The sequence below is a fragment of the Phocoena sinus genome, chromosome 15 (assembly GCF_008692025.1).
Source record: "Phocoena sinus isolate mPhoSin1 chromosome 15, mPhoSin1.pri, whole genome shotgun sequence".
Taxonomy (NCBI): Eukaryota; Metazoa; Chordata; class Mammalia; order Artiodactyla; family Phocoenidae; genus Phocoena; species Phocoena sinus.
The window spans coordinates 56,457-78,320 of record NC_045777.1 but is presented as its reverse complement, the minus strand read 5'-3'; the positions used below and the strand labels follow the sequence as shown (position 1 = coordinate 78,320).

General features: G+C 61.3%; 1 protein-coding gene across 1 annotated transcript in view; it reads left to right on the top strand.

Moving 5' to 3' along the window:
* MYT1 (myelin transcription factor 1) overlaps window positions 1–18,390 on the top strand; it is a 35,075-nt gene extending 16,685 nt beyond the window's left edge. The window contains exons 10-21 of the mRNA XM_032605717.1: window positions 857–981; window positions 1,510–1,806; window positions 4,475–4,629; window positions 5,607–5,669; window positions 5,785–5,853; window positions 10,116–10,178; window positions 10,509–10,592; window positions 13,896–14,117; window positions 14,692–14,783; window positions 15,349–15,452; window positions 17,789–17,932; window positions 18,250–18,390. Of these exons, the coding sequence (XP_032461608.1) occupies window positions 857–981; window positions 1,510–1,806; window positions 4,475–4,629; window positions 5,607–5,669; window positions 5,785–5,853; window positions 10,116–10,178; window positions 10,509–10,592; window positions 13,896–14,117; window positions 14,692–14,783; window positions 15,349–15,452; window positions 17,789–17,932; window positions 18,250–18,390 (1,559 nt within the window). The remainder of the gene's footprint in view (window positions 1–856; window positions 982–1,509; window positions 1,807–4,474; window positions 4,630–5,606; window positions 5,670–5,784; window positions 5,854–10,115; window positions 10,179–10,508; window positions 10,593–13,895; window positions 14,118–14,691; window positions 14,784–15,348; window positions 15,453–17,788; window positions 17,933–18,249) is intronic.
* The last annotated feature ends 3,474 nt before the right edge of the window (window positions 18,391–21,864 follow it).

Below are 21,864 nucleotides of genomic sequence, written 5' to 3'. Positions count from 1 at the left end.
ACTTATTGCGCTGATTTGTGAGTTGCAAGCCTGTTAGCCCTGGAAATACAAATAGAATGGAAAAGCGCCCCAGTGCACTTGAGATTGGAGCTGGCGGCCCCTGGTGGCTGTTGTCGGCCCCCAGAATTGGCAGTGATGAGTTTCCTACAGGTTAATGATACAATTACCACCTGGAGTGCGAGTGTCTCTCCGGCTTGTTAGGACGGGGGGCCTCGTGCCTTCCCGCAAGGCACCCACTTACGCTGGGGCGCTGGAAATCTGCTGGCGATATCCTGATTACTCAGAAATCATACCTGAGGGTGACCTTATGGTTATAGCACAGTTACTAGAAAAGATAACGTTTGATGCCTTCCTGTGTCGTGTTTATTGGAACACTAATAATGTCATTCACCGAAGCTGTGGCTCTTGGCGGAGGGGGCGGGGGCGACACCGAAAGCAGCCTTTTGAGGCGTTGTGATAAACTTTTCCCACCTGAATGATATCCCAGACACTCCTCCTACTTGCAGACTTTAGTCTCTCAATGAGCATCACCGACTTGTTTGTTTGAAATATCGGGGGCGCTCGAACGTCTTCGGAGGCTTTGCCCTTTCTGCCCAAGTTAGGTCAAGATAGAAACGGCCTTCTCAATGCCCGACAGGGGTGAGGCTGCGGTGGGGCCAGGCTCCCGGCCCTGGCTGTGCCCTGTGTGCTTGCTCCCAGCCCCCCCGAAGTACCCCCCGCCCCCCACCCCATGTCTGCATGGCCGCCTCCCGTTCAGGTTGTATATCAGCCTGCTCTTGTTCCCTTTTTGCAGCCAAACCTTTCCCAAAGGCCTCTCCCCCAAGGCCCAGCCCCTGCACTTCGTCCTCTTCTACAGGCTTCGACTACGCCCACGACGCGGAGGCCGCACACATGGCCGCCACGGCCATCCTGAACCTCTCCACGCGCTGCTGGGAGATGCCCGAGAACCTCAGCACGAAGCCGCAGGACCTGCCCGGCAAGGTTGGTGTGTCCCCCCCCCCCCCCCCGCCAGGAGCCCCTGCTGAGGCAGAGAAGGGGGCTGGGATTTGCAGTCAGGGGCACGTGCTGCCTGCACGAAGGGGGCCCAGCAAACCCAGGGTCTACTAGGTGATTACCACTCTTTCCTCTTCTCCCTCCTGACCGTTGACCCTGCTGGGCAGAGACATCGGATGGGTCCCCTCCGAACTCCGTGCGCTGTGCCTAAGGGGGCCCAAGTGGCTGTGCACACGTGTGTTCCCATATCTCGCCGAGTCTAAGGGCCCTGCGCGTGTTTTTGGGCCCACGCGAGCTGCCGTGTCAAGGGTCTGGTTTTCCGGCGCTGGAAGCCTCAAGGCGGTGGGCAGAGCGTGGCCCACGTCAGCCTCAGGACGCTCTTCCCGCGTAGGCTCTTCTCTTCTTGCTCTCTTTGGAGGGAGACGCTGTCTGGGCTTCCGGTGAGCTGAGTAAGGGACCAGAGGCACGCGTGGGAAGGGGGCGGGGCCTGACACAGGCGTTGCCTCTGCGATGCAGGCCACGGACATCGCGGTGGACGAGAACGGAACCCTGGATTTGAGCATGCGCAGACACCGCAGGCGGGAGAACGCTTTCCCCGGCGGCGGCGGCGGCGGCGGCGGCGGCGGCGGCGGCGGCGGCGGCGGCGGCGGCCCCGGCGTGACCTCACCTGACGCCTCCCAGGGCCAGAGCATCACAGCCCCCAGCAGCTCCGTGACCTCGCCCCAGTCCAGCCACGCCTCCCGCCAGGACGAGTGGGACCGGCCCCTGGACTACACCAAGCCCAGCCGCCAGCGAGAGGAGGAACCTGAGGAGGTGGGTCCTGGGCTCCTGAGCTGGCAGAAGGTCGAGCAGGCGCTGGTGGTCAGTCTGCCTTACCCGAGGGCGGGTGTGAACGCACTTGCGCTCCAGGCAGAGCCTCCGTGCGTCCTGCCCCTTTCCACCCAGGGTCCTGCACCCTTTGGGCAGCTAAGCCCACCTTCTTGGAGGGATTTTCACCATTGGGCCAGTCTGTGGCCTTGTCCCCTCCGAGAGAGAGGTGGCCTTCTCACCTCTGCAGAATCAGTGTTCAGCACCAATGCGGTTCTCCGAGAGCACGGGGAGGAGAAGGGCTTTTGTTCAGACCCCACGGGGGATGATTCGGGAGTGGCTCCGAGTTCCTCGTTTCTGTGGGCCTCCCACCGACCTGCTGTGTCCAGATCAGGGACACCCTGAGCTCTGGCAGCAGCCTCTTCTCACTGTCACCAGGACACTTCAGGCGCCTGGCTCCCTGGACGGAGGCAGGAGAAAACTCCTGGACTCAGGAGACCCTTGGGTGGCCAGTGGCCAGAGTCCCAGGACAGTACTGCCTGGTGAAGGGCCGCGCACCAGGCCGCTGTGTTGGAGTTGTAGTCTGGGGGCAGTGGGACATTCGCTTCCCAGTTACTCCACCCAGCTGAGATAGGGGCTGATGCAGGGCTTCTCCCCAAGGAGAAGAGCCTACCGAACAGCAGAGCCCTGCTCTGAGGGCTCAGACCAGGTGGCCTCTGCACAGTGTGGAGGCCTGTGGGTGCCCCCCCACCCCAGCCCTGCCCTCCTTGCCAGCCCCCACGCCCAGGAGGGCGAGGGGGGCAGGTCCCTGTGCAGGAGTACGGGGTGGTGAGGGCCCCTCTGAGAGCCCAGCCCCTCCGCAGTCCCACCCTCAGGGCCAGCTAGGGCCCCTCTCTCTGCAGGCTTCGCACGCAGCCCCACTTTACAGAGGGGCCGACTGAGCCTCAGGCCTAGGTCTTCTGCCTCGGTCACGTGGCTGCAACTCAATGTCTGGCCTCAGAAGAGGGACACCTCTTCAGGGGGAGCCCCCAGGGGCGGGAGGCTGGCTGAGGGCTCCTCCCTGGCTGGTGGGCCCCGCCTTCCTGTTCCTGTTCCGGGCCACCAGCGTGGTGTCCCCACGTCTGCTGTCACCCTGTTCGGTTCTGCCCCTCGGCCCCTCCTTCGGCTCCTTCCCTTTCCCTGCCCCTTTCTTTGACCCCCAGCTCAGGCTGGCCTCTCTGGCCACGCTGCCCCCCGCCCCCTCCACGTGCCCTCTGAGCACCCTCACCCCCTCCCAGGACGGTCATGTCCTCTGTGGATGACCCTGGTCTCAGAGGTCCTGTGGTCCCTGGCCACAGAGGCCTGCTGCTCTGCCCCATGGTCGACAGTCCACTCTCCAGCGGGAAGCCTCAGCTGACCCCCAGGCCCTTCCTCTCCTCCCCTGTGCCCTGGGCACAGGTGCCCACGTCCTATTGGGTGACCCCCCAGAAACACCTCCTGCATCGGGCCTTCCCAGTCCCTCTACCAGGGCCCTGGATTCCCTGCTCAGACTCTCCTTCTAGCTCTGTCTGAGGCTCCTTGACCATCCTGGGTAGGGCTACTGCCCCACTCTTTAGCCTTGCCTCACCCAACTCTGGCAGCAGCCCCGCCTCAGGTCCCCCTAACGCCTCAACACCCCTGGCCCCCGTGTCTAGGGGCCTCTGGGACGCTCCCTGCTCCGGAGCAGCCTCTACCCCTATGCTTCTGGGAGGCCCCCGTTTCTCCTGCAGACTGGGCTTGAGTTGAGGGGCTTTGTCCACCCAGCTGCGCCTTGTTCAGTAATAGTAACGGTGGCGACAGCGACCTCAGCACGACATGGTGCCGAGGGCCCTTCCTCCTTCCATCCCCAGACGTCCTGGGAGGGGCAGCTATTCTTTCCAGTTGAAAAGTGTGGCGCCCGGGAGGTTGGCCGGCGTGCCTGGGACACACGGCAAGTCCCAGTCCTGAGGTCTGAGTCGTGATCCACCCCGGGGGTAGTGGTCTGCTGCAGACGGACCTGCAGGGCACTGCCCTCCCTGACTCTCGTGGACTCCTCCCCTGCGCCCGGACGCAGGGACTGTCCTCGTTCACCCCTGCATCCACAGCACCCTGCCCTCGGGTGGCGATTCAGCCCTGGCGGGCCCCGCTTTGAGGCCAAAGTGCTCGTTCGGTGCCTGCTGCGGCCAGGTCGTCGTGCTGGCCGGGCTTCGGTAGGGCCAGATGGTCCCGAGGTCGCTGTGATTATCTCGTATCATACTCTGTGCGTCGTGCCGTCTCATCCTCGAAGCGTTTCAACAAGCACTTCCTCAGTGCCACTGCCTACTGAGTGCGTCCCCAGCCCCAAAGGAGCCGCCCTCGGCGTGCACTCTGGCGTGTAGGTTGCAGCCCAGGGCGGGTGGTTGGAGGCGACCCACCTGCCTGAGTCCGCGGAGGGCGTCAGAAGCCGTGGTGCCGGGCAGCGCCCGGGTCTCCTCGTTCCCGGGCAGCTCAGGAGCAGTGGCTGAGGTGAGGCAGCACCCCAGCCCCTCGGGGCGCCGTTTCCTGTGTCTTCCGCCTGCTTCCAGAAGACAGGAGACTCCGGAAGCTGCCTCTGAAAGGCCCCTCTCCCTCAGCCCCCGGGCCGGGCGCCCGGCCCCCCGCCAGCCGGTTGAAACCTCTCCCCGCTGGTCTTTTGCAGTCAGAGCCAGCAGCCCATTCTTTTGCTTCTTCTGAAGCAGATGACCAGGAAGCGTCGGAGGAGAATTTTGAGGAGAGGAAGTACCCCGGGGAGGTCACCCTGGCCAACTTTAAGCTGAAGTTTCTCTCCAAGGACATAAAGAAGGAGCTGCTCACGTAAGTCCCCCCCTTGGGTGGCGGGACCCCTCAGGGCACCGCCACGGCCCTGAGAGGAGCTCGCCTCGGCGGGAGCGCCCCGTGCTGACCGTCCCGCTGGCCTGGCTGCCTTGGTGGGCAGAGGCTGGGCCTCCGCTACTAGGCCCCTCCTGGGCCAGGCAGCGGGGGAAGGCGTCCTCTCACCTCTGCACCACGCGGGCCTCTAACCCACTCCTTCAGGCTGATAAAGAGTGAGGGCAAAAGCCCCCGTCTGGCCCACAGAGCAGACAAGGGCCGAGGGGAGGGACCGCCCCCGAGCGCCCGCTGCGCTCCTGGCCCTCGCGCCCAGGCCTGAGGTGCGCTCCGCCTTGGGCTCCGTGACCTCAGCTCCGGCAGCCGAGTCAGTTTAGCCAGGTGCCACTGGAGAGGGGGCGGCTACTGGTAGACGTGCGCTACCCCACGGCCTTCTGGCCGGCCCCCACTAAGAACCACCTTCCCTGGGGGCGTGAGAGGCCTGGCCCCTGCCCCTCAGGTGATCCAGCCCCCACCGACGCTTAGAGTCCGTTCCTGGGGCTCCTCTTCCTGCCCCGAACCCCGCCAGCTTCCAGCTTCCTCCTGCCCTGTAGCTGGCTCGCCCCAGGGTGGCTCTGGTCTTGTCCTCGGGGAAGGCCCTGCCGCGTCAGGAAGGGGCTCCCTGCACACGCATCCCCAGCGCGCACACGTGTGCACGCACAGCACATCTGCTTCGGAGGCACCCCAACTTTAAGCTGAGCTTCACGTGGGTTCCCTTTGCTTCTTGAGTTAAGTTGTGTGGGAGAAGCTTATAGTCGGAGAGGCGAGGGCCCGGCCCCGAGGGCTGGTGGGGACGAGGCGCTCCTTGGCTTTCGGGTGGGCCAGAGGCAGGTGGCAGCCGCCCTCTCCGAGCGGGCTCAGCCTGGGGGGCGGGCCTGGTGGGGGTGCCTCGCTCTCTGTTCTGACGCTCTGTTTCCTTTGTCCAGCTGTCCCACCCCCGGCTGTGACGGCAGCGGCCACATCACTGGGAACTATGCTTCCCACCGCAGGTTCGTCCCCCCACTCGGGTCCGGCCCGGCCTGGGTGCTGCGCGGTGGGTCTTCCTCCTCTGTGCCTCTGCTCCCCCTCTTGGCTCACCCCGGTATCCCATCTCTTCTCTTTCAGCCTCTCTGGTTGCCCTCTTGCTGACAAGAGCCTCAGAAACCTCATGGCTGCCCACTCTGCTGACCTCAAGTATGTCTGCCCTCCCGGCCTCCCGTCTCTTGGGTGGCTTCCTTGCTCTGCTCACTCCTTCCGTGAGGCTCTGGCCAAAGGCAGCCTTCTGCGGGGCTCTGGCACAGGCCGGCCCCGGCCCGAGGCCCGGGGCCGTGGGGCCGAGAGGCAGGGCCACGGAGGGGCTCGTTCTGCTTGGCTGGGCTGTCGCCGCCGCTGCCTTTATCTCCCTGCTCTGAGTGCCGCTGTCTGCCTGCCCCCTTGGGCCCGGGGCTGCTACAGGCTCCCGCGCTCCCCTCTGAGGGCCGACGGCTGGGAGGGCGAAGCAGGGGCAGGGCCTGGCTGCGGCTCGTGGTGGCCCGGCCCGTTCTCTCCCTCTCCTGAGGAGCCCTGCGGGGCTGTCTGGGCCTGCTTTCCTCCTGCCGTGGAGATTCGGGAGGAGTCCCGAATTGGCCTTGGCTTCTAAGTCTCTCTGTGACTCGGGGCTACAGGCCGTGCGGCTCTTGCTAAGTGAGCTGGATGCTGGTGACGGCAGCGGAAACTCTGTGCGCTTCCCTCCTCGTGCAGCCCCTTCCAGCTGCTTCCGTCTTAGCCCCTCGTGCCCTCGCCCCCACGCCTCTCCTCCGTGCTCACCCCTTCTTTGGCTGTGCCCTGTCTCTGCTCCCCCTGCCCCTGACGTCTGGGCAGGGCCGCCCTGTGGCACCAGCCGCTCTCCTTGATGGTCTTGTTCAAGCAAGGAGCAAGGACCCAGAGGTTTCCGGCTCTCAGCGTCCTCGCGGGGCTGGACCCGGGGCTGTGATTGCCTTTGGTTTCATGCCTTGAGCTGGGCTAAGCCCTAAGCCACAAGGTGCTGGCTCTGGGTTTCCAGGCCGAGCCGAGGTTGTGGAAGGAGGGCCCCCTCTTGGCCCCTCAGGTCGCCCCCTCTTCAGGGGGTTCCTACCGCCCTGGGCCTCTCTGCTGGGGGTCTGAATCCAGGCCGGGTTTCCCCGGCCCATCCCCGTCTGAGGCCGGAGAGGAACTGGGGCTCTGGTGCCTCTAAGGTGAGGAACCACGGTTGCCGCAGGCTTCTGGCGACCTGAGCTGACTCGGAAACGGGGCAGGAAGCTCCAGCTCTCTCAGAGGGTCCGGTCCTGCCGGCCTCATTTCTGTGGCTCCGGGGAGCCTGTCTGCTCCTAGCAGCCGGGAGAAGTGTGGCGTTGCCTCTTTGACCCGTGGGGCCTTCTGTTCCCGCAGGCAAGGCTGGGCAGGGGTCATGGCCAGAAGCGTCTTTCTGGGAACTATCGGCTTTGACACCTGCGTGTTCTGAGGCTCAGCTCATCATGGCAGCTTCACACATGTGCTCACTCACCCCGCGTCCAGCCCCAGAAAGGCAGTGAGGCCCTCAGTCCTGTAGGTTCGACGCACTCTTCCCCACCGTCCTCTTCCCGCTTTCCTTCCTCTCTTCTTTTACCATCTTTCTCGTGATCCTTTCTCCTATTATCTTTTCCAATTCGACTTGCTTTTCTAACGGATCAGTTTTCATGGTTTTCCAGTTTGAAGGCCTGCCTCAGTGGTGGTGGAATTATCGAAGTGACCACATACCCTCAGTAGCCCTTTTCCTGCAGAGCCGTTAGTCAGGGCTCCTGGAAGGAGCACGCAGACTCGGTCTGGGGCCACAAATGTGTCCAACGGGGAGGGTCAGTGCCCTTCTGAGACCGAGAGCCTGTGAAGAACTGTAACCCTGGAAGTTTAGCAACGGGAAGTTCTCCTCGTGAGGAAACAAATCACTCCCTAACGCCCTCCCGCGCTTCTCTCCCCCAGGGGTCCTTCCGTGGAGCGCGCTTCTTGCTTCTCGCAGGCCACAGTGTGGGTGTGGCCTGGCTCCCCCATGCTCCTCTCTCCTTCCCCCGCTCGGTGGGGGTTTGGCACCCTGATCAGCCTCGTGGCAGTGCCAGCTGAAGGTGACCTGTCCACGGGGGGCAAAGGCACCTGTGCCTTGCAAATGAGTCTTTTTTGGTGGCCCCCCATCAACACCTGGTTTGTGGTGACAGTTGCAGACGATGTGTTTTCTGTGTTTTAATCAAATCCCAAGGGCGTTTGTTCTTCCCATCCACGTGCCCAGTGTGGTCAGGAGCTGGGGACTCGGCTGCCTTGGGCCGCGCGGCCCACTCCATGTGTGGGCGTTCAGAGTGCAGCCACACAGCCTGCAAGGGCGTCATGGGGGAGCTCTGCACGGGGGTGGGGGACAGCCCCCCGCCACCCCGCCCCGGCCGCAGGACAGGGCTGGGGGTGGGGTGACGTCTGCTGTGCACCAAGCGGCATGGATTCTTTGTCTTGCCCAGACAACGCACTCAGAACAGAAGGTGGGACGGTTCCTGGAGCTGGCCCTGGGGTTACCCAGGGCCACAAGATTGGCCGACGCTACTGGCGCCCAGAGCACACACCTGCTTTTCCAGCCGTGTGACGTCATCCTCTCTCGGACAGGACTCTTGGGGAAAAGCCGTTACATCAGGCCAGCAAGGAGGGTGGGGCCGCCCCGCCTTCCTGGAGGGCCCCAACGTGCGTGTTCTCGCCGAGTCGCTTCCCCCAGACCTGAGACCCACTCACAGGCACCACCAGAGGCTGCAACTCGCAGGGGTGTCACCCGCAGACCAGAGCTGTGCTTATGGCCGCAGAGGCCTGGGGCTGCTGTGGACCCGCCGTCCTGGCCACTGCCTGCAGCGCCCAGCTTGTGTGTTCCGAAGCTGCGAAGGACCAGGAGGGAGAAGAGTGTCCTTCCAGAGGGTGTCACAAGGCCCGGGCCTCAGTGCAGAGAGCCGTGCGAGGGACACCCTGGTACCCTCAGTGCGGCCCAGAGGGCCTTTCTGAGCAGCTGGCGCCCTGGGACCGCGGGCCACGCAGAGACGCAGAGTGTCAGAGCAGGAGGTCCCAGCGGCTGGGGGTCATTTGAAAAGGGTGATGCTTACCTGGACAGAGGTGGTGGGTGGTTTCCGTTAAAACGCAAAAACCTCTTTGCCCCAGATGTGGTGGTTGGAATGTGACCACACGTGACGGGCGGGAGGTGTCCCAACCTCGGTGGGGTCTGAGTTACCCCAAAGCCCGACAGGAGGGAGATCGACCCGTTGGCCGGCTGCCAGGCCAGGGAGGCGCCGACGTGTGGCACTTGGGGCAGGGGTGAAGAGAGGGGCCAAGAAGGAGGCTCCTGGGCATCTAGCCCCTCCGTGTTGCCACGCCAGCCTGAGATGGGCGGGCAGTGTCGCCTGCTGCCGGCTGCCGGAGCCTGGGCGCGAGGGAGCCCTCTGTTGACTGACGGCCACCCGTGTCCTGGCCCGCTGGAGCTCGGCCCTCTGTCCTTCTGGGTCCACATTTGCGCTGAGGAATGGCCTTGCTCCACAGTTCTCTCTCCGTGTGAGGACGGAGCCAGGAATGGCAGATAAGCACCCAGTGAGTGCCAGCCTCTTCAGATGCAAGCACCAAGGTCCTGCCGGGTCCAGAGGACGAAACCACGCCCTCACGAGGGACACGGCACAGGCGGTAGATCCACCCAGGAGGAGGCCTCCTGAGGACCCACCTGCAGGATCGGGTGCTTTCCCCACGGGCGCCAGCGGGAACGGATTCATGTTTCTTCAGTGGACATTCAGGGAAGAAATAAGAAAACCCAAGCCGGTGTATCAGAGGGGAAGTTTTACCTTCTATGTGATACATTCATCAAGCACTTGGGGTGCACCCAGTTGGGCTTTTGTGGTTTGTGCCTCCCCTCCCTCCCCTCGGCTGGTGCCGGCCATCCCTCGAAAGCCCGCACCCGTGTGAACTTGGCACTCACCAAGTAGGACTCACGCCCCGACGTCGCCACTTCTGGGGGTGGCACGTCTCAGGGGCTCAGTGCTGTCTGTTCGTGCTCACGACGGTGGCAGCCCTTGGTGGGAATAGGCCGTCTTCCTCTAGCAAGCTCAAGGAGGATGAACCGGTCCTAGATGTGAGGTTTGCATCCTGAGCGCTTGTTTAAAGGCCCACATGTGTTCTGGAACCTTCTAGTCCAGCCTGGTCCTCTGCAGGAGGCCGAGTCAAGAGCCCATCATCCCGCAGTGGAAACGTGCTCTCCTCTCCGCCCCCCGGGCCCCCTTGGGGAGCGTGGGTGGCCAAGCTCTGAGGCCCGGAGGTCGTGGCAGCAGGCCGGCCGGGAGACACGTGGCCATATGTGAGACCTTAGTGGGTAGACGACTTGTAGGGGGCTGAGTACAGAGGCGTCTTCTGTGGCCAAGTGACTTCCGCGGCTCTGGTCCCAGCTCCGCTCTCCTCCGCAGGTGCCCCACACCCGGCTGCGACGGCTCCGGCCACATAACGGGGAACTACGCATCGCACCGGAGGTGAGCCTGCCGTGCCCTGGGTGCCAGGCCGGAGCGGGTGGGGACGGTTTCCTCCTCAGACGAAGTTCCAGGCTCCAAGTAAGACATTAACGTTGCTGCGTCCAGAGACGGTTTCGTCCCTTTCATGGGAACTGCCAGTGTTCCCAGAGCCTGATCAGGGCGCCCTGTGACCAGAGCTGGGGGCTCACGGTGCCGCCTCCTGCATGTGGCCCCGCTGCCGGGGCCCGCCGGGGCTGCTGTCACAGAGCTTAAGGGGAGGGGTGAGGCTGGAGGGTGTGAGGCTTTGCTGTCCTTGGACCACTGTGGCATTGTTTCCTCTTTCAAAACCAGCTTGTCAGGCTGTCCTCGTGCCAAGAAAAGCGGAGCCAAGGCTACACCCGCAAAGGATGACAAGGAGGACCCTGAGCTGATGAAGTGAGTCCAGGTCCTGCCGGCCTCTTGGCTGCTGTGCAGACTTGGGGTTTTCCGGTATTTTTTATAATTTTAAAAGCTCCTTCTAGATTCTGTTTGCATTAATATAGCTGTGACGACGCCCACTTTTACAGACATGCTCGCACCGTGCACGGGGACACCTTGCAGGCGGGAGCCGTGTGCGTTGTGTAGAGGGCACCTGCATGTGCGGGCTCCTGTCTGGGCTTCTTGGGTTTGCGGCGTCTGACGGGCCGGGAGAGGCAGAGTGCCCTGCTGCCCGCGCACCTGGGCACCTGGGCATGGACCTCAGGGCCTGGCGACCCCAGGCACTCACGGGCATTGCGGTCTGCACGGCTCCTGGCCTGGTGGGAAAGGTCAGGTGCAAAGAGTCAAGGAGGAGAGAGTGGTTAGAAAGACAGCAAGTCTCTGAATCACGTGTGCGCGCTCCCACACCTCTGAAGGGAGCTGACGTGCAGTGAGGGAGCCTGGGAAGGTCACCTTGAACTGGGACCTCAACAGTCCTGTGGGGGAGGAGAGAGGACATCCTGGGCCTTAAGTGATCGGAGTGCCTGAAACCCTCTACGGACCTTCTCACTGGGGGTGCCTGACATGTCATGGACCCTGACCCAGACCCCGACTCGTCTGGTGGGGGCTGGTATTGCTGAAAACTGATCCTTCCAGGAGGGACCCCCCGAGCTCCCCACTGGCAGGTGGGGGCGAGGCTGTGCCACAGGTGCAAACAGGGTGACCCACCACCCAGCTTGCCCGGGACTTTCAGAGCTGACACCAGGTAGAGCAGGCAGTGGGTGCCCCCAGGCGGGTGAGGGCTGGAAGAGAAGGGCTCTGGCTGTCTGGTGGCTTGGCTGGGGCAGGGCACGCAGTTGCACGGGAAGCAGGTCTGCCCTGACTGTCAGGAACAGCTGGACACTCACCTCTGTAGAGGGGATCAACCTGGCCCGAGGTTCCGTTGCTCCTCCCGGGAGCTCACCCCAGCTGCTTGGCCACCCAAACATCTGCTTGGCCACGGAGGAGGGGCCTAATTGACCCGCATTATGCCCTTCAAAGGGGACAGCCCTGCCGGCTGTTTGCTGTAGTAAGGCAGTGGCTTGTTTATTTAATTTATTCAGTAAAACTGTAATGAATGCTAAATCAAACATGCAAAATACGTGGTTGTTGGTATTGGGAATGCTGCCTACTAAATGAGGGGGTGGGTAAAGAATACTTCTTCTTCTGAGAACCTAGGAATTGGCCTGTGATCATACAGACGCGTTGCTGTTACGGGTTTAGCCAGGATCCTGCTGGTAGGGATGATAAACGAATTGTGCTGCATTTGCAAACAATTAGCGTCAAGATCAGCGTTTTTCAGGTTAACGGGGAAAAGTGGTTTTCCTTTCCCTGATGTGCTGTCAGCTTTGCTTTAAAAACAAACAGCAAGATTCTGCAGCCAAGTGGAGAAGGTGACTTGTAGAAACAGTTCACCATTTACAGGATGGATGGAGTCTCTAACGGCTCCACGGCAAGGAGAGGGGGCCGCCCACTCAGCACCTCCGTTTTGTAGGATCTCCTCCCTAGCCATAGACTAACCGTATTTATAAGTGACGAGCATCTTAGACCAGGGCAGGTGGCCGCAGAAACCTCAGTCGGTGCGCCAGGCCCTGCTGCGTGGCGTGACTTGGTCGGCCGGCACTGGCGCGGCTGCGGAGGGACCCGTAGAGGAAGAGCTCCCCCTTAGGCGTCTCGTGTCTGCAGCGTTTGAGTCGGTCAGCACGTTGCAGTAAATCCCTTTGGCCACGACTGAATAACTGACCTAGACAGTCGGTGGAGGTGGTGGGTGGGATGACTCGGGAGACTGGGATTGACACATACGCGCTAATACGTGTAAAACAGATAACTAACGAGGACCTGCTCTATAGCACAGGGAGCTCCGCTTCGCTGTACAGTGGAAACTTAACACAACATTGTAAAACAGCTGTACCCCAGTAAGAAAAGAAGAAAGAAAGTCTGTGGGGGTTCCAGCGTGGCGGGTCGGGAGCTGCACATCCATACCCGTGGAGAGGCCTCGGCTGCCCCCGGCCGCCCTGGCACCCGACCAAAGAGATGTGCCTCTGACCGGGGGGTCCCCTGGGTGTGCCACACGTCTTAACATGAGGTCACCTGACAGCTCTGAAGATTTGGACCTGGGGTGTGGAGGGAAAGACTCGCAGAGTCACCGTTGACATATCTGAGCTACTCACCACGAGGGCACTTGCTGGGAAACCCCAGCAGCCCCTCCTGAGAAGACAAGGGTTTTCGCAAGGAGAGCAGGAGAGAAGCGCTTAGATTCAGCTAGTGACTCTCACCTGGCCTCTTGATCTTGTAACGTCAGGTACCTCAGGTACCTCAGACGGCCAGGCCCGGTGGTCCCCCTGGGACCCCACAGTTGGGAGGTGTCCAGGCTTGGCGGTGGACATAGAAAGGAACCTCCCCAAGTCCCCTGCAGGGGCCCCTGGCAGTGACTCCGCTCTGGATCGGCGGCGAAGGTGACCCTGGGCAGGCCTGGTGGACAGCCCACGTTAGGGCCCACGTGGCTGGGATGAGTGAGAAAGGGGTGAGAGCCGAGACAGGGGACGTATGAGGATGGGCCTGGCCGAGGAGGGCGCCAGTGAGATGAGTCCAAGTGTGCGGGCCACGAGGCAGCACGCTGTCCCCCAGCCCTGCCACCTCCCGGGGGCTTCCTGCCTCTGGCGTGTCTGTACCCCAGCGAGCTCTCTGTGAACTGGGTCCTCTGTGCTTGCTGGGTCTGTGGCCTGTAGAAAGCGGTGACAGGTGGCCAGTGCTCAGGGCAAGCTCCCAGCAAGTGGCCTCTGGGCTGATGCAGAAATGATGCCAGCCCCAAGGTCCCGCTGTGGACCTGAGGCCACCAAGAGCCAGCCCCAGGCCCCAGGGGTCACTGCTGCTGAGGGTCGGGGCAAGAAGGTGGCTGCTGACCCCCCAGCTGTGCAGGGGATGTGAGGCTAAGGCTGGGGAGGGAGCGCGAGCCCTGTGCTGGGGGGGTGGGCGAGCCCTGTGCTGGGGAGGGCGAACCCTGTGCTAGGGAGGGAGCGCGAGCCCTGTGCTGGGGAGGGAGTATGAGCCCTGTGCTCGGGGGGGAGCGTGAGCCCTGTGCTGGGGAGGCCCCAGGCCTCCTGTGCTTCCTGTGCTTCTCTTGCTCCAAGGCCTGGAGTTCGTCCAGGAGACCCTGGTGTGTCTTAGGGTCTGGCCGGCGGGGGGAGGGGGGGTCTCTGCGCTCCGGCGCCTGGGGCTCACCTCTGACCTTTTTGTGCCCAGGTGCCCAGTTCCAGGCTGCGTGGGGCTTGGTCACATCAGCGGCAAATACGCCTCTCACAGAAGTGCGTCGGGCTGCCCTCTGGCCGCCCGAAGGCAGAAAGAGGGCTCCCTCAATGGCTCATCCTCCTCCTGGAAGCCCCTGAAGAACGAGGGGCCCACCTGCCCCACCCCGGGCTGCGACGGCTCTGGCCATGCCAACGGCAGCTTCCTCACCCACAGGAGGTGACTATCCCAGCCTCCCTGCCCCTGCATCACCCAGGAGGGCCCCAGCTGCGGGGCTGTGGGCAAGGCTCCCAGGGAGGGCCAGACCAGGGCTCAGGTGTAAATGGTAGTTTCTCGAGGGAAAAGCAAGACCCGAGCTGGTAGCCCATTCATTCCACAAGCCATTACTGCAAGTCCATCAAGTGTCAGTCTCTGGAGAACAAGAGGACACCAGCCCCCCTGCAAACCAGCACACAAGTTAAATACCTAGTTTGGTGAAGGATGGTACACACTGCGGGGAGATAGCAGCAGGAAGCGGGTAGGAAGTCCTTTCTGAAAAGGTGGTGTGGCGCTTGCCCCGAGCCGTCCGAGGGACAAGACTTCAGGGCAGTGGCTTGAGCTGGGAATGGCCTGGGCTGCTGAGGACTGAGGGAGCCTGGGGGCTGGAGTCGGGAGCAAGGGGCACCGGGGATGAGCGACGACATTCCAAACAGGATCCCACCAGGCCGCCAGCTCTCCCTGTGACATGTGACCTCAGACTGGCCCACGGTGCGTGAGCTTGCACTGGCTTTTCACGTGTGACCTTTGCTTCCAGCTTGTCCGGCTGTCCCAGAGCGACCTTCGCTGGAAAGAAGGGAAAAGTCTCAGGGGATGAGGTTCTCGGCACAAAATTCAAGACGAGTGATGGTAAGGCTGCCCTCCTGCAGCCCCTGCACGTGGTCTTTGCAGCCAGAGTGGGCGGGTGGCACTGGCGAGAAGCGGGTCGGGAAGCAAAGCCGCCCTGGAGCGAGTCGTGGTCGGGACAGAGCTCTTGAGCCGAGCCGCTGGCCCTCCTGACCTGGGCTCAGAGCCTCTGGCTGCCCTGTGCCCTCGCGTGGTCATTACGGCTCTAACCTGGGGGCTGGTGAGCCCCGCTGGCTGCGCTGGAAGCCATAGTGTGGGCCTGTGAACTCACTCAGGCTCAATGAAGAGGGAAGCTGAGGAAATCAGCGCCATTGGGGAAAAACTTCCATTTTTATCTCAGCAATTAACACTTGCCCAGGAGGCGTCTATTTTCCCACCAAGACCCAGGGCCAGGAGGCAAACAGCTGACACACGTCTACTAGTCCTGAAGGCCACCTTTCCCAGCCTGAGATGTGGGCCATGAGCCAGGGCTTCTGCTTGGGAAGGGGGTCCCTGGGTCCATCTAGAAATCAGGTCTCGGCTGACCCCCACTTGCGAGAGCCGCGACTGAGGTTTCTCTCTGGGGCAGTGCTGGACAGCGACGAGGAGATCAAGCAGCTGAACCAGGAGATTCGCGACCTGAACGAGTCCAACTCCGAGATGGAGGCCGCCATGGTGCAGCTGCAGTCCCAGGTGGGTGGTGCTGCCTACCTGCCCCCGCCCCGCCCTCCAACCCAAGGATGTCCTTCCCGTCCTCGGCCTCCTCTTCTGGGGAGCGTGCGGGGCGCCCAGCGCCTTGTCCAGCTTCTGCTCAGCGCGCGCTCTGCTCAGCGGCGTCAGGAGTCCTGAGGTGCTGGTGGCTGTTGGTCCCATTGGTTAGTAGGGGCAGAACCCCAGTGTGGGTCCTCAGAGCCCGGCTGGTGCTGGGTTCCAGCCCAGCGCTGCCACAAGCCACCTCTGTGACCTTGTGAGGCTCTCATCTGATCCGTCCCTGGATGTCCTCCCAGGTAGCGTGGAGATAATAAGAGAGCCTACTGCATTCATTTGTTGTAAGGTGAATGCGTTTCTACGAGGAAAGCGGTGAGCACGGTGTCCGACCCAGAAAGAACTGCTGTGCTGAGGGACAGGGTTACACGTTACTTTAGGTGTCTGCATCCTACCTCTCTGATTTCCCCAAATCGAACATTTGCAACCAGAAAAAAGCAAGAACAAAAACCTACAAAGAACGGTGATGGTCTACTTTGAAAAGAAGACCATGCCCTTCCCTTGGCTGCTGAGTGGGGGCCGGAGCAGAGCTAGGGGCACAGAAGGGGAGGCCGCACACAGCCACGTCCCCAGGGACAAGGAGGTGACCTGGCCCTGAGGAACTGGAGGGCAGAGGGGGTGGATGGGAAGTGTGAGATGTTGGAGTCCACGTGACTTGTGCCGCCCCTCCTTCCCCTGGCAGACGGGCCTCTACGCTGACCTCCTGTTACCCAGGAACTGGTGTAAAAAGAGCATCAGCCCATGAGGATCTGGAGGGAGTTTTGTCCTGCTGTGCAGCGTCTTCTCCACATTCACAGGCAGTGGAAGCAGGGAAGGGGTGCAGGGGCTGTCTCTGGGGACCGAGACACCCCACTGGGTGGCTGTCCCTCCCATACCTCCCTGCTCCTTTCCTTCTCAAAGCCCAAGGGATCTCCCAGTGTCAACACCCTTGGGAAGCACCTCTGATTTCTCTTTATTTGCCAATGCCCACCTATTTATAGACAGATTATTCACTATCGTCCTTTTGGAAGGACTTGGAGTCCCCTTTCCCGTCCGGGCGGTTTTGAGCTGTGTGCCCGCAGGAGGGCTCAGGCAGAGAAGGCAGGCTCCAGACCTCTACTCAAAACTTTTTTAAAGCCAAAGGCTTGTCACTAGGCGGTGAGAGAGTGACGCTTCTCAGCCGCGGGTCACAGAGCCGTAGCCTCCTAAACGGCGGCTCGCCATCCTGCCCCCGAGGGATGGCTTGGTGTGTCACACACACTGCGTGAGATTGCCTCTGCCCTGAGGCTCCTTTGAGATGCAGTGAGGCTGGGGGCTGCCCTCCCGAGCATGTCTCCTCTGGGCCAGGCCCCGGGGTGGGCTTCTCTCCCACCTTCCCCAGGGGGTGGCGACCCTCTGCACGGGGTTCTGCTCACCCTGAGGCTCACGTGGTGCCTGTGGCACCTAGAGCAGGCGAGACTGCCCATGGCCGTGAGCCCTGTCATCGCCGTCCTCTGCTGTTCCATGTGGAACCCTTAGAGCCCCTGGGAGAACTTCCAGGCTCCCTCCTAGTGCCCTGCTGTGTCCAGAGAAGGAGAAGTGTTTGTGCCGGAAATCCCAGGATGCTCTCTGGTGTGCTGGTTCCACTCCGCCGTGAGTTGCAGAGAGCTGCAGCGGCCTGCTTTGCTTGCCTTCACAGCTTTACTTTTTTTTTTTTTTTTTTTTTTTGCTGTACGCGGGCCCCACTGTTGTGGCCTTTCCCGCCGTGGAGCACAGGCTCCGGACGCACAGGCTCAGTGGCCATGGCTCACGGGCCCAGCCGCTCCGCGGCATGCGGGATCCTCCCGGACCGGGGCACGAACCCGTGTCCACCAGCATCGGCAGGCGGACTCTCAACCGCTGCGCCACCAGGGAAGCCCGCCTTCACAGCTTTAATAAGGCACTCGGTTGGTCTTTCTGGTGGGGGAAACCCAAAGGCAGGTGGACGTCCCACAAGGTGTGTACAGTGTCCCTACCAGAGAGGAAGAACAGGAAGCTAGTAGCAGCTGGGACTTGAGCCCAGCTTGCCTCAGTCTGTGCTCCTCTCCACCCCGTGGGGCACATAAAGCCGTGGCACCCCCGCCCTGGCTCAGTCACCGCATCCCCTCCTCCACCCAGGGACCAGGGTGCTGCCAGCCCTCACTTGTGGCAGGGCCTCTGCCTCCTCACCCTCTCGCAGAGGGACGTGAGGCGTGGCCCAGCGGGCACGCCCCGTGCGCTCCCGGGGGGATGCGTCGGAAGGCAGCTCCCGTCTCTGTCTGGCGCAGATCTCGTCCATGGAGAGGAGCCTGAAGAACATCGAGGAGGAGAACAGGCTCATCGAGGAGCAGAACGAAGCCCTGTTCCTGGAGCTGTCCGGCCTGAGCCAAGCCCTCATCCAAAGTCTTGCCAACATCCGCCTTCCGCACATGGTAGGTAGCAGCGGCCCCGTGGCGGCCACGTCCTCGGGCTCTTGGGAGGGAGGGTGCCCCTCTGCCTCTGGGGTCTTGCTGGAAGGGCCCTGAGCTGGGGATTCTGCCTGGGCAGACAGCTGGCCATGGTGGCTGTAGCACCCTGAGCAGCCTGGGCTGTGGTTGTCTCAGCCCGAGTGCTGCCCGTGGTGGGTCCGTGGGCTTGTCTCTGGTGGCGTGGGCGTGTGGGTCCGAGATTTCCCCCATCGATTTCCCTTGCTTCTGGAAACCCTGGGGCCCGCACGGATGGGCCTCGCTAACCTGGTTCTGTCCTCTAGGAGCCAATATGCGAACAGAATTTTGATGCCTATGTAAGCACCCTCACCGACATGTACTCCAACCAGGAGTGCTACCAGAACCCTGAGAACAAGGACCTCCTCGAGAGCATCAAGCAGGCCGTGAGGGGCATCCAGGTCTAGTTCTCCTCGTGTGAGGAGCCCTCGTGCTGATCCGGGGCACCGGGGGTACCCCGACTTGCCTCCATCTTTTACCTCCCTTGCCCTGCCCTCCCAGTGGAGATTCCCAACTCACAGTGACTTCTAGTTGGCAGCCCAGGGCGGCCTCGGGGGGTTTACCCAGAGGGGTGCCTGGAAATCCGTGTCTCCCTCGATGCGATGCGCTCGCCGGGCCAGAGGCCTTGACCTCTCCACACGAGTGCGGGGCGTGAAGTATTACAAAGTGATTTATTTTTGCTTCTGAAAGCTCGAAGTCTCCAGGGGAAACTCAAGGACCAGGTTCTCAGGGAAGTTTTGGAGCTGCAGCCACAGTACTCCTTTGTCTGTCAAGGCCGAGAGGGCAGCCCGGCCGGGCGGTGGTGCGTGTGATGAGACAGCCTGGGGCGGCCAGTGCGCCTGCGCGGTGAGGCCGCGTGGCGAGTGTGTTTCCTGTTGTCCTTTAATTCAGTTTTTACGTTAAGGGTGGAAGAGAACGGCGTTCCAGAGGGTAGGTTAGGAGTAGGCCTCGAGGAAGCTGGCCCGGGACCCCCTGAAAGACAGCGCCAGCTCCACATGGAAGCACCCCCGGCCGAGCCTGCAGACCCCGTGCTCGGGGTTTGGCTCCCTGGAGGCTGTGGCCTTTAGACCCATGTTGGGGTCAAGGCCAGGGCCTCTGGCTCTCTGTGTGCCCACGTGGCCCGTGACCCGCCCACCACCCGGGTCATGGCTGAGCTTTACTGAGGTGGGGACAGTGTCAGCGAGGTCAGGGGATAAGTTCCTAACTAGAGACCACCAAGGTGTCACTTCTTTTTAGATCCATTCGAGATTAGAAAGAAGGTAAATTTTGATTTAATGTGTTAAAAACACAATGTTCCTAACGTGTAAATAGAGTCCAAATCAACTGTGACTGCGATTCCAAGTTAGTATTTAAAAGTAGAGAAATTGCACTTCCTGGAAGAAATAAGAAAGTAGTTAGTTTAATTATTCTGTAAATTATTTAATTTTGTCAAAATGTAAGTATTTATATTCACAACCTCTTATGTTAACGTTTGCTATTTATTTAACATTTTTATTTATTAATTTTATACTATTTTACCTAGATCCCACACTAGCACACACGAGAGGGAAATCAATGAAATCAAAGCGAAATTAACGATTTCACTATGCGATAGGCCACACGAAAAATCTTGCTGTAACTTCTAGTTATGATTTTAATGCAACTGAGTTATTTTTTATATATTTTGTTATTTATTCTTTTAATAATGGAATTTTAAAAAAGTATTTTGTAACAGGAATTTTGATAATTTGGGGATATTTCCCCCTCGGTCCAATGGAAAGAACGACTTTTTGGTTTTCTTCATCCCTTTTGGCTCCTTTGGTTTCAGGCGCGGACGACAGCAAATGGAATTCTGTATTTATTGTTTATTTAAGCGTAGTGCAGACGTGTGTGCTCTGGCGTGTTTCTTGTGTCGCGTCTGTGTGCCGGTTCTTGATGGCTGAGTCCTGTCGCTGTGAGGGGTGCTGGCCGCAGGCCTCCCTGAGCAGCTGCCCGCTCTAGGCTCCCGTCCCTCTGACAGCTCTGATACTGTGATTCTCCTTCCTCAGGAAACGTTGAACCCACAGCGCAGCACTTCTCAGTGTCTGCAGGGTGATTTCCTAATAAAAGTCCACTCTGACTGCGAGTGGGAGCTGTGTCTGGTGAGGGTGCCGTCTCTGTCCCGAGAGCTCTAGGGGTCACCTTCCTGGGGAGTGGATGGTGGGTGGTCTCTCCTTGATGCTACACGTGGAACCCACATCTCCTTTGTGGAACCGCCCTCCCCCCCAAGGTTTGAGTCGCAGGCCTGCATGTGTAAATCAGAGTTTTCTCTTAGGGTCAGAAGAAGTCTTCCTGCTGGGGTTGCTAGACTGGGGGTGTGAAATGGGGGCTGCCCAAGGCCACCTCTCCTGGCTGCAGGAGGGAGCCATCTGCAGAGGAGGGAGTTTGGACATTTAGGAGGGAGGCAGAGCTGGGAGGGGGAGAGAGAAAGGTGGAGGTGGGAGGGGGAGGCAGACAGAGCTCCTGGATTCAGCCATACCTGAAGGCGGCGATGGCTGCAGTGGCTCCTCACTGCTTTACCCTTTTGTGTCAGGCGGGGCTCTCCCAGGTAAGACTTAGATTTGGGGCTTCTGGTCACATTCAACCTGAACTGTCAACACACTTTGACCTCACTGGGAATCTGGCCCTTGAGGGCAAACTGGAGCTCCCACCCGAATTGAGAACGAAGGGAGATTCTTAGGAATTCTGGGCCTCACTTCCAAGACCCGTCCCAGCTGGACAGTTGAGGGTCTGGAGGGCCTCAGCTGCTGGCTGTGGGGACCAGAGCATGTGACAGTGCGTGGAACCTGTGCAGCCTTGAGGAGGGGCTCCCCGGGGGGGCACAGGGAACCAGTGGTCCGGGTTGGTACTCATCTGTGTCAGCACGCGGATGCTGGGGTGACAGCGTCCTGGAGGCATGAGAGTTGGCAGGAGACGAGCAGAGGCCAGGACTGCGGAAGAACGGGCGAAGGGCCGTGTCTGTCCCACGCGCGACACCCTGCTCCCACCCTCTCCCCGGGCTTCGCCCGCTCCCTGCCGAGGGTTTAGCGGGCCTCTTAGCCTCCTGACTCTGAAACGTTGCGCTTCGGGGGACCCAGCTTACCGCACCCCGACCTGGCACCAGTTCAGCCAGAACCTCTCCCCAGCGCCACATGGCACGGCCTCAGCACAGATTTCCAAGGGCTCCAGCAACGTGAGAAGCGCTGGTGCCCGTGGAGGTGACGGTTGGGTGCCGGAGCACTTGCCACGCAGGCCTCCAGCTGGCTTCGTCGCGGTTAGCTCTGCCTGCGGGCTCTGCAGAACCTGGTTGGTCCAAGGAACAACAAAGACAGCACGGCTGGGAAGAGGGCCCCAGAGGTCAGCGTCCAGAGCAGGTGAGTGCACAGATGTGGGGGGACAGAGGGGCTGTGGAGGGTAGGGGCAGGGGCGGGCCAGAGGCTCCCTCCACGAGCCGCATCTCAGTGAAGTCCTGTATGCATAGTTGGGGGACAGGTGGGCCACAGCGAAAGGACAGCCTGGGGAGAGGTCAGCTCCAAACCAGCCCTGGACTGGCCCTGGGCCTGGGCTCCAGCAAAGATGGACTCAGCCGTGCCCTCAGGGCTGCTCAGGCCCATGGCTGGCCGGGTGGGCCAAGGGCGTGCCCCTGGAGTGTGGGATCTCGGAAGACCTCTCGGAGGCCGTGTGCCGGATGTGGCAGGTGGATTGGAGGAGAGGGGGCTTCCTGGAGAGGTAGCACCGTGGGCACGGATGCTGGCGTGTAGGACCCTGACGCTGAAGAACCACAGCACTGAGGAGGCTGCTTTGCTCCTATAAGACCTGTAGGCTTTCCAAGCTGTTCTCCGGCTCCAGGATTCTGGGAGGTACTAGGCGGCCTGGCCTCGGGC